The sequence below is a fragment of the Myotis brandtii genome, unplaced genomic scaffold (assembly GCF_000412655.1).
Source record: "Myotis brandtii unplaced genomic scaffold, ASM41265v1 scaffold670, whole genome shotgun sequence".
NCBI classification, from domain to species: Eukaryota; Metazoa; Chordata; class Mammalia; order Chiroptera; family Vespertilionidae; genus Myotis; species Myotis brandtii.
In genome coordinates, this window is record NW_005370611.1 from 135,947 (window position 1) to 148,248 (window position 12,302).

Sequence of the window (12,302 nt, forward strand, 5' to 3'; positions counted from 1 at the left end):
AAAAAAAAAAGGGAAACAGAACATAAATTGCCAAGCACTGCTCTTCTCCCCTGCTGCTGGGACTCTTAAATCAGTAACAGCTGCATAATGCAAAGGGGGTGGGTGGAGGGTGGAGGCTGGTCCCACACGTCTCATCTTTGCCCTCTGATGCGGAAATGGAGCCACGGCTGAGGTACTAAAAGGCAACATGCAACAACACCTTAAGCTGGGTTGACTCCAACGAGGGCTTCTAGATACCCCTGGCTACTGTGAGGCCATTTTTCCTGCTGGTCTCCATGGTCTCCTGTCTCAGAGGTGGTTCTGTGCTACAGCTGAGGACGCCTCTCATCAGAGAGCTCAACAACACACCAGCTTTCTCTTTCAGTTAAACCATGGATTTAACCTATTTTCCAAATAGTCTGGTGGCCACCAATACCCATCACCTTCAGGCCTCAAGTAGAGTTCAGCCGATGGATTATAGTCAACGGGAAAGACTTGTGTCTCGGGTATATTAGCATTGAACCAGTAATGCTTCCTCGTCTTCAGGCGCTAGACACGCTGCTCCCCTGCAGCACCCTGAAGAGATGATAACTAGATGCTGAGGAGGTTTGAAACTAAAAGCCATGGCCTTCACAGGTGGGAGAAATACTCCCATGTCCACACCTGGTGTGGAAAGGTCACAGCCATCCACCTTCAAATGGACCATGCGACCCTGGTCACTGAGCACTCTGTGATGACTGTTTTAAACTGAGGACTAGATGTCCTCTCCCTGTTTATCAAATACCACTCAAGATTAAATTTATTGCTACCTGGGTGGCAGGCCCAAAGCCCAATTAAAACTGATCTATCTAGCCCTGACCGGTTTGGCTCAGTGGATGGAGCGTCAGCCTGCGGACTCAAGGGTCCCAGGTTCGAGCTTTCTCTTTCAGTTAAACCATGGATTTAACCTATTTTCCAAATAGTCTGGTGGCCACCAATACCCATCACCTTCAGGCCTCAAGTAGAGTTCAGCCGATGGATTATAGTCAATGGGAAAGACTTGTGTCTCAGGTATATTAGCATCGAACCAGTAATGCTTCCTCGTCTTCAGGCACTAGACACCCTACTCCCCTGCAGCACCCTGAAGAGATGATAGCTAGATGCTGAGGAGGTTTGAAACTAAAAGCCATAGCCTTCACAGGTGGGAGAAATACTCCCATGTCCGCACCTGGCGTGGAAAGGTCACAGCCATCCACCTTCAAATGGACCATGCGACCCTGGTCACTGAGCACTCTGTGATGACTGTTTTAAACTGAGGACTAGATGTCCTCTCCCTGTTTATCAAATACCACTCAAGATTAAATTTATTGCTACCTGGGTGGCAGGCCCAAAGCCCAATTAAAACTGATCTATCTAGCCCTGACCGGTTTGGCTCAGTGGATGGAGCGTCGCTCAAGATTAAATTTATTACTACCTGGGTGGCAGGCACAACGCCCAATTAAAACTGATCTATCTAGAGAAACATGTATTTTCCTATTGAATATATTTTTAAAAAAAAACACACACACAAAAAAACTGATCTATCTAGAGAAACATGTATTTTCCTATTTCTGAATGTTGTGGAATAAATCCATGCTGACTACTCGTGGGAGTCCTCTGAAGACTGCAGGAGTTCCTGCACAGAGTAGATCTAGAATTTGAGCCAGCTGCTCTTGAGACATTGGTCATGACCTTCATGGAGAAGTGGGGAGCAGAAATCCTCAAAAGCCCATGCCGAGTCTGATGAGAATGAGCATGAAAGAATCTTATGGTAATGTTTTATAATTCCTCAGGACAAAGGGGAGGAAGTAAGGTGGGATGAATGCTGCTTTCATTTCTGAAGAGATTAATTTCTCTACAAGTCCCAGAAAAACATCAAAAAGACAAAGACCCAAAAGGCAATTTTTAAGCCCTCTGTGTCTCATTCTGAAGGTTTAAGTAAAAGTGGGCAGAAAAAACTTAAAGTCAAGAATTTCTTCCTAGGGGGAGTGACATCTTCGTTGTTAGAATCTGGAGCCTGGGATTAGTCCACGATCCCAAATCTGGACACGTGTCCTATGGTTGGTACCAACCAACATGCTGAGGTATGTGGAGAGGAAGGAAGTCATCCTTCCTAGAATGCAAATGGTAACTTCCAGAAAGGAATAGGGCATCCTACTCTTGAGGAGGGCTGAAATTCCTCCACTGGGAGATCAGCAAGATGTAGTGGCCAAGAAACCACGATGGCTGGAATGGGGTCTTGAGGGTACTGGTTAAAGCAATTGGCAATCTCAATGTGACCACTGAGCAACTTCCAGCTCCTATAAGATGAATGCCTTAGGACAAGGTTTAAGCCATGTTAGAGTTGGAAAGCAGTGGGCAGACTCCTGAGTCTCACTTAAAAATCTACACTGACGTTTTAAATCGTAGGTCCTTGGGATGCTGCACAGGGAAACTTTAGTCTAAGCTCACAGTATACATGAGACCGTTTAGAATAGATCCTCTCTGTCCCAAGTTCAGGACCAAAGTCGGCCTTCCTCTCTACATTTTTAACTACAGAGGCTGTTGAAGGAAGAACAGGGGCAGATTGCTCATCACCAGGAGCAGGAGAGTCAAACACGAGGAGGATTATTCTGGGGATACCTACGCTGGCCTCGTTGGGGAGGTCAAGAGGAGGTTTATACCATTAGCTAAAGATCTGACTGCTGCTTCTCAGGGATGAGCAAACCTCTGACCAAAGCAAGCTACCAGAGAACATTCTGCTTTATCTCACACTGCTGTGTGGCTTGAGATACAACTTGAGGATTTGTGACTTAGAGGAGAAGGGCTCTTACTCACGGCAAGAGCACTGCCCCCTACAGAGGGGCAGCTATCCAGAGATGGGAACTAAATGTTCAGTAAACAACAAACCTCTCTGTAATTGCCTTTTTTTTTTCCTGGAGGATGGGCATCTCATAGCTACTTATGTCCCAAATAAGAATCCATGACTAATAATATAAGTTGTGGCATGCTTGGGGATGTATTAAGGAACAAGAGAGGGATGAGAGAGGAGAGACAACCTGGTCAAATAAGATATTAGGCATAAATGGCCCATTTCCCTCCTTTAAATCAATTTCCCTTTATATCCCAGGCATCTGGCCCTAGAAGAGAGGGGAAGAGGGGAAGGAACGGCATATTCAATAAACTCTTCACTTAAATCAACCAACTCAGTTTGGAGAAACATGAGTTATGTTGCTATGTGTCATCCAAAGTGAAAATGGAAGTATTCTTATTTAGCCATCTGATGCCACTTTTCAAGTTCATTGTTTAAGGGAAGGGCATGATCCTAGATAATAAAATTAGGTTTCTAATCATGGTTATGAAAATGTTATCCCATATGATGCCCTCGCTACAGAAAAATTGCTAGACGCACTAATAGAAAGAGCAAGAGAGATAGTGAAAGAAAGACAATATAAGAGAAAAGGAATAAGACTCAAGGATAATATTAGAGATAAGGGTGTGAGTGTCAGGGAAGGTGGAATGGGGAGGCAGGGTGGGGAGAGAAAAGAAATATCCATCCACACATGGTTGAAATTATATACTCTGTATCTTAGCATCTCTGATAGCAATTGGTTTACATTCTTCATGAGTTTTCCTGTTGAAATTAACATCCTTAAATATTTTTTGGACATAGACTTGGCATCAACTATATCCCATACATATAATCAAACACATAGGCACAGTTGAATTGAAAGCTGGCTTCCCCTCTGAAAGTGTATATTCATTCTCCCCAAGAGATTATGCCTACAGGACAAGCAGGTTATGTAACCACTACATTGACTACTATTCCTTTGCTTGTACCTGCTCTCGCATCTTATCTTTAAAGCTGCTTGGACCCTTCTGATTGATGGTACACACATCAGCTGGGGAATCAGGACCAATGAAGCAGTGGATGACCAGTTTCCTCTTGCCTTTCTCAACTTCTGGTGTTTCTATACCATGAGGCCAATGAAAGTTTTTAGGCAGGAAAGGCTTTTCTTTTCTCACTTTTTCAAGATGACACAGTGGCAATCCAGTGATTAAAGCTCCCTGCCTGAATAATGAAGCTGCTGGTTCCTCTGTGTCCTGTCATTGCCACAGCTCCTTCTGATTCAATTAGGGGCAGCACAGTGGGGGATTTCTGCCTGGTTTCCATGGACCTAAGACTTTTATTTTTATCACATACTAACTTGGTTTTAAACAAAGCTTTGAAGCTTCCCAGGGCTAATCTTTAATGAAATTGGAGAAGCAAATAAAAAAGGCTGAATAAATCCAAATGAAAGCAGCAAAGGTGCTAATTTGGGGAGGATGAAAGGAGTTTAAAAGAGGCAAGGGTAGATTCAGGAAAAAGAAATATTCAAAATTTAATAGTGAAGAGATTAGTTAAAATAGTTAGGTTTTCTATTTTATTAACTTTCTCTACTGCCTAAAGTATCACTTTAAAAAGCAGAAATTAAAGATACCAACAAGAAATCATTATTAAATTATACGGTTAGCAGGGATTCAGCAATGCTACTAAAACTGGGACTATAAAAGCTGTTATATCTAAGCCCTTCTTCTTCCTCATTCTTCCTATTTTTTGGAAATACCTTTTCACTGAAAAAAAAAATTCCACATTGATCCCAACCCAAAAGAGATTATTTTTAGAAACCCTATGATACTTAATCAATCTGACTAGGGCTATGAAATGAAATACAGATGTATAGATTAGTTTTGAGGAAACAGTGAAGAATTATATATTTGGTCTTCAAAATCCAGGAGTTTGGCTACTGATAAATTATAACCAGGTTAAGATTAACTGATAATGGACAACATTGTGTTCCACATAGTTCAACTCAAGTTCTTTCAATGAAAAAATGAGCATTGTATACTGGAAACAAGTTATAAAAATTTGACATTGTTGAATTGGTTAAAAAGTTACCACAAAAGTCACTGATTTTTCATAATAACTGAGCTTTGTGTTTCCCCAAATTACAGCACCTAGGTGATTTTTCTTACAAACCTATACTTTTCTTTATCTTCCTCTTCCTGGGTAGCAAATATCTTCCATTGGAAATGGGCAATGATGTTACTGCGGTTGTAAATAGTTATAGTTCTCTGATTGGCCAGAGATATGTAGGTTTTCTCAATGATCAAAGAATTCTTGTCCAGCCTTATATTCATGTCTACAGCAGCTCCATACAGAGATACAAACATTTTTTCACCTAGAAATTAACAAAGTGAACACATTTTGAGATTTGTTCTAGAATGATTTTACTAGGCTAACCTCCCCCCCTCCCCACCACGGTGAAGTTAGGGAATATTGCACAAGCATTACACATTTCATTTTTTCCCCCCTATCAACCCAGAGGTCAGATGTGATTAGTAAACTTCAATTATATTTGGTGCAACTATAAAAAATCAAATCTTGCTTAATATGAATTGTTGTGGTAGTTGCTACAAGACTTTTTCTTCTTTGTGACAGTTTTAAATCCTACAGCCCAACCATGAGGTCAACTGAGTTCTAGACTTATAATCAATGCCTCATCTCCATCTCAAACATGAGCTGGATTTCTGATTCTTAAAGTAATTGTACCAAGTATATCTGGGAAGAGCTGCTCAGCATGAGAGGATCTAAGTCCAAATCAAAGGGGATCAGGAAGGAGATTCAATAACTTCATTAATAGAAAACAGACTAAGAGAAGCCATATCCCTAAACAACAGCAATTAAACTAAAACAAAAACGAAACACACATGCACACACTACACAAATAGAGAGACAAAAGCTATGTTTATAATTTAAAATTCTTTTAATGTTAAGAACACCTTCATTCAACATAGTAATTTATCCCAGACTTCATTTAAGAAGCACCCATTGCCTTAATTCCAGGTGTATACATGAGGCCCCACTCCCCAGAAGACACAAACCTACATACTGTACTCTATCTGCCCTCTGTAATACCACGGGGAGTGCAGAGAAAGGAAAATACTTAGGTACTATGAATGTTCTGTTGATCTGTACTGCTAAAGCTTTAATGAGCATCCAGAAAGCATAATCATTTGCACTGTATTTTTTAGCAAACATTTTTGTTCCATTCACAATGGTATGAACCAAGCAGCTAGTTAGTAAATTGACAACAACTTTAAATGTATATTTCCTGATAAAATAACTTAAATATCTGAACAAAATATGAATAAACATCTTTTTTACAGGCACTTCAGAGCAATCATGATGGGAGGGAACTACTGGGTCAAAAATAAAGGAAAAACAGGACCCAAAGAGATAAATGAGCATGGAAAAAAGTTTTGACATGAGGACATGCTGCTCTTGGCAATTTTGAGCTACCATTCTTGTGAGGGCAGGACAGATAGAAATCAGTCTACGAAAAGGGAAACTTAAGATGAAAAAAAAACAAAAAACCATCCTTCCCACAATAAGCTGAACCTCAATCCTCAAAGAACTGTACACTCAAAATGAGGGTAGCCCTCGTTCAGAGTTAAATATTATACTGGAATTTATGTTTTGCAGAAAACTTCAAGCATTAAATTTCGTGGTCATGGAATAGCTTTGCCCTAAAAAAAAAACAACAAAAAAAAAAAACTCGTTTCTTTTTGGAGAAAGGTACTTGCACCCAAAGTTTCAAAATTTTCAACATTACAAAAAAACAACAACACACAAAAGCATAGCCAAACATAACAGGACATGTTAAAAACAAAACAAAACAAAAAAACCATAAGTTAGAACCTGAGGATACAAGAAAAACAGAAACAGATCCACAAAGAATCAGAGAGTAGAATCATAATATATAGACTATAGACCAACTATGCTTAGTAATTTAAAGAAAAAAAGGATGAGCTTAACTATATGTAAGGAAATTTTTAAAATCTAGAGAATTTGAAAAAGAGCCACATTTTTGGCTCTCATAGAAAAATAAAATAAAATAACCTAAAATTTAAAAACTCTAAGAATATACCTAAGAGAATTTTGTTAATTTTATTTAAAAATTAGTGAAATAAAAGATGGTTCAGAAAATACAAAAGGCAATAAGAAGAAATAAAACTATACGGAAAATACACAATGAATGGGTAAAAGCCTAGGCAGATGAAGTGAGATGGTGTAAAGTGTTTAACTGGAAACTTGGGAGAGGAAAAAGATAATGAAGCAAAGAAAATATTTCAAGAAATGATGGTTAAGAGTTTTCTAGGATTGATTAAACACATCAGTTCACAATTCAAAAAGCTCAATGAATGACAAGTAGAATAAATTAAAAGAAATTCATACATAAGTAAATTGCAGTGAAACTAAAGAAAATCAAAGACAAAGAAGAAATCCTAAAAGTAGGCAGAGGGGGGGAAAGATGTTACCTTCAAAGGACCCATGGTTAGAATTACAGCTAACTTTTCAATGGAAACTAAAAAACAATGAAATGGTTTCTTCAATATGATAAGGAGAAACAATGCCAACAAAAAATGCTATAATTTTCAGCATATTTTTGTTTAAAAATGTCTGTTTTGTCTTCACTTTTTAAGGATATTTTCAATGTATAAAGAATTCTAAGTTAATTTTTTTCCTTCCAGCTCTTGAGTAATGCCATTTTACTGTCTTCTGACTTCCATAATTTCAGGTGTAAAGTTTGGCATTAATCAGTATTATTAGTGTGCCTTTTAAGAAGGGTGTATTTTTTCTCTAACTATTTTTATATTCTCATTGCTTCAGTGTTCAGCAGTATTTGTACCACCAAGAGTTTTCTGAGCTTTGTGAACCTTGGATTAATGTCATTCATCATTTTTGGAAAATTCACAGCCACTATCTCTTAAAATATTTTTCATTTCATCTTTTTCTCAATTTCTTCCTCTCTGATCACATATATGGTGACCTTTTGCCTGTGTCTCATATCTACATAGCCTTTGCTTTCTGTTCTTTTTCCCCTCATTCTTCTTTGCTTCTCTCTGTAATTCAGTATGGGTAGTTTATATTGACTTGTATTCAGGCTCACTAATGCTGTCTTCTGTTGTATCAATTCTATTATTAAACTAACACAATTAATTCTTCATTTCCAACATTAAATTTTCAGCATAACATTGTTCTTATAACTTGACAAAGATAAAACAATGGGGCCAATATATAAACTGGTTACACTTCTGAATATCAATGCAAAATCCTAAATTAAAAAAATTATTAATCAAAATTCATCAGCACATTATAAGAATGATACTGTGCAACCAAATGGAGTTTGTTTCAGGAATGCAAAGATGGCTCACTATTAAAATGTCTATTAGCATGCAATAGATCTAAGGAGAAAAATTATATAATCTCCACTGATGCTGAAGAATCTAATAAAATTCAAAACACATTTTTATTTTAATAACTCAATAAAATAAGAACTGATAGAATTAAAATATAGTATAAAGTCTCAGTAACTAACACAGCATGAAGAGACAGACCAATGGGTGGAATGGAATAAAAAGTCAAAACAGAGCCAGATGTATATTGGAATGTATTATATTATAAAGACAGTATCTCCAATCATTGGTTTAATGATGAATTTTGTTTTTTAAAAAGTGCTATTGGGACAACTTAGCAACCATATGAAAAACAACATCAGAATGAAAGCCAAATTAATAAAATATTTCAATGTTTAGTATGAAACCATAAAAGTATAGGAAACTTTTTGATAACTGTAGAGGGAAAGTTTTCTAACTTTGACTCAAAATCAACGTTCCTCTAAAAAAAGATTAGAAAAGTGACTACGTACAAATGACAAAAGAAATTTTGTATGGCACAAATGTTCATATGCAAAAGTAAAAGAACTGGGTAAAATATTTGCAACTGTGTCTGAGACAAAGGTATTAGATCTCTAAATATATAAGTAGCTCTTGGAAATCAACAAGAAAATCCAATAGAAGAATGGAATTGTGAAAAATGAAATACAAAGGTCCCCTATAAGTACTAACAGATGCGCAACTTCGCTCACAATAAGAGAAATACAGAAGAGCTGTATTTCTAAACCATTTCCCCCATCAGACTGGCAAAACAAAACAAAAATTTGAGAACATAATTTGTTGTCAAGGCTAAGGGGAAATGGCACCCTCACACACTGTTGGAGGAATGCATGATGGTACCATTCTTCATGGAGTCTATTTGGTGACACAGATCTAAATATATATCAAAATTATAAAACTATGAATCCGCCCTGACCAGTTTGGCTCGGTGGATGGAGCATCCACCTGCGGACTGAAGGGTCCCAGGTTCGATTCCAGTCAGGGGCATGTGCCTTGGTTGCGGGCGCATCCCCAGTGAGGAGTGTGCAGGAGGCAGCTGAATCCATGTTTCTCTCTCATCGATGTTTCTAACTCTCTATCGCTCTCCTCCCTTCCTCTCTGTAGGAGATCAATGGAATATATTGAAAAAAACAACAACAAAAAACTATGAATCCTCTGGCCCACTTTTAGGAATTTATCCTATGGACGAGTCAGAACAAGATCAATGGTATTCAATACAGCATTGTTCTTAATAACAACAGAGTGGAAATAGCCCAAGTATAGCCATCAGTAGAAGGCCAGTGAAATAATCTGTGCTACCCCTGAAGGTGGAATGCTGTGCAGGTATGGAAAAGTGCACAGTGCTATGGGAAGATCTCCAGGACATATTATTAAGTAGAAAAAACAAGGTTCAGAACAATTGATACAATATGTTGTTTTGTATAAGTGGGGAAGATAAGTATGCACTCATGCTTGCATCTATTTGTAAAAAACACTGGGAAGATATGCAAGAAACCAATAAAATAAGAGCAAGGTGGGATGAATGAGATAGGGTGGGAAGTAACACCTTTCAACATACACTTTTAAATATATTGCTTTAATTTCTGAATATATGAATACATTACTTATCCAATATTTTAATGTAAAAATGGATTATAGAGCCTCAGGAAAATTGTGAAGCTTCTAGATAGCACTAGTAACGAGAGAAGTATAAAATACCATTTCATAACCATCCGAAAGAAATGCGCATAGCAAAATGTTGAGATATGTTAAACATAATGGTTGTTGATTATATCATGTCTGTGCTTTTGTGGTTATTTGAAATAAAGAGGAGGGGGAAAGTAGGCTTACAGTTATTCATATGGAAACATATCTAATACAAGAATAAATAATAATACAAGAATAAATTCTATGTTTCACGTAGTCAAAACTGTAAACCTACTTTTGCCCACCCTGTATCTCATTGGTTAAAAGGCCTGGGGAGGGGGCAGGAGTGGGGTAGGAGGAGTCAATGGGGGAGAAAAGGAGAACATCTGTAATACTTTCAACAATATTCATTGGTTAAAAGGCCTGGGAGGGGGCAGGAGTGGGGTAGAAGGAGTCAATGGGGGAAAAAAGGAGAACATCTGTAATACTTTCAACAATAAAGACAAATATTTTTTAAAATCCAAGAAAATATTCAAGGGTTTACTTATTTGACACAGATCTAGGGGGTCAGAGAGACCAATGTCATCCATTGGAGTTGCTCACTGCAAAACTGTTCCTTCCCAGAAATACAGCAAAAGCAACTATATTCTTTTCAAGAATGAACTGATAATCATTTTTTTTCACCACTATCTTCCAAAAATCATCAGATCCACAAGGTGAAGGAAACAATAACTCTTGTCTTATCCATATGGGTGTTGGAATACTTTTTTATACCCACTTTCATGAAGACAACCTTAGAAGGGGCCCCCAGCCCCCAGCTACGGAGAAGAATGACAGGATGGAGGTGTGAGGCCTACAAGAATGGATAAGGTGGCTGTGCCTCAGTGCTTCTGTGTCCTTGAGTGCCTGTTCCCACAGTGTTTCTTTTTGGGTTTCTGGGGTTGAATAGTGCAATTATTGCAGATGAGATTAGCCACCATCATTTACTCTGTCCTTGTAAAGGTCTATTTTGTGGAAGGTCTCATTACCTCCTGCCAGTTCTGCCGCTATCAATCTAGTAGAAACAAATATGAACAAAACTAATTTTACCAAAAAAGGTGAAGCCAGCGATACACACAATACATTTCATACTGCGGTCTCAGTACTTTCAGACAGCCGAGGATAGTTTTAAAAATATATGAGTGGAGCCCTAGATTCTCGAGGGCAGCGATTTTTCAACCTTTTTCATCTCACGGCACAAATAAACTAATTACCAAAATTCTGTGGCATTACAAAAAATATATATTTTTTTGCCGATCTGACAAAAAAAATAGAATTTTGATTCATTCACACCAAATGGTTATTGTTGTGTTGGCTGCTGTCATTTTTAAAATGTGACAATCTAAGGGAAAAGAGGTCGGTGCCCATGACTGAGTAGTCAGGTATTGCACGTTTTAAAAATTCTTGTGGCACATCAGTGTTGAAAATCGCTGCTCTAGAAAACTAACAAGTTGGTGGATGGAGTATTTCTCATCTCTTGGTCACAGCAGGGTCAAATTCACCAAATCAAGGGAATTGCTGAATCAAACTTCTTGGGAAGTGCTTTGAAGGGTTTAAGAAACAAATTAGGGAACTGGACTGAGCTCACCCAGCACACCAGTGGCAATGCCAAAATCAGCATTTGCAATCTGCATGGAAGGCAGTGTGGGATTATAGAAAGGGCACTGGTCTGAGATGGTGTCAAAGACCTGGGTTCAAGTTCCAGCTTTACTTAGATACTATATGATCATTGAATGTTTCTGGGCCTCAGTTTACTGATCTCTACAATGAAGGGAGTTAAAGAGATGTCCTCTAATGTCCCTTTAAATACTAGCACCGAATGACTTGAGAGTTTTTATGTCCTGTGTAATTTACAGAACATTCATTCCACTTCCCTAAACAATTCCTGTCTGTGTGTCCTAACTTCTGCTATTCCCTATCCTAAGCTGTGGAATAAGAACCAAAGAAAAATAAAACTAGATTGAGTGATATTTTCATTGCCTCCAAGCCATGTTAAAACATTTGCTTCTTTTGCAATAACTATGTTTTGTTAGATTTCCAAAGTACAAAGCACACGTTTATAATAATCACATAATCGAAACAAAGTTCATGCAGGTAAGTCTGTATAAGTATATTCAGATATGTACTATTTAGCAGCTTCAACTACAAGATAGCAAATCACTCTCCCTTACTATTTTATATTTTGGTATTCCTTTATTGGCTTTTAGAAGGAAAAAAAAAGAATTTCTTTATGGTTCACTAGAGTAAAATATGTAAATGACCATAAAGCCGTCCTGTGAAGTACTAATATTATTACTGCGCATACATTTAATAATACATCATCACACCTCTAGGGGAAAAGCCTACTTGCCAACTCCTGAATTGAAATATCTCCTCTTCAG

The 12,302-nt window shown here is 37.8% G+C and overlaps 1 protein-coding gene across 1 annotated transcript in view; it reads right to left on the bottom strand.

Annotated features, from left to right (window-relative positions):
* The window catches only part of LOC102243406 (hydrocephalus-inducing protein homolog), a 128,518-nt gene that overhangs the window by 80,281 nt on the left and 35,935 nt on the right, over positions 1 to 12,302 (bottom strand). The window contains exon 7 of the mRNA XM_014529142.1: positions 4,997 to 5,198. Within this exon, the coding sequence (XP_014384628.1) occupies positions 4,997 to 5,198 (202 nt within the window). The remainder of the gene's footprint in view (positions 1 to 4,996; positions 5,199 to 12,302) is intronic.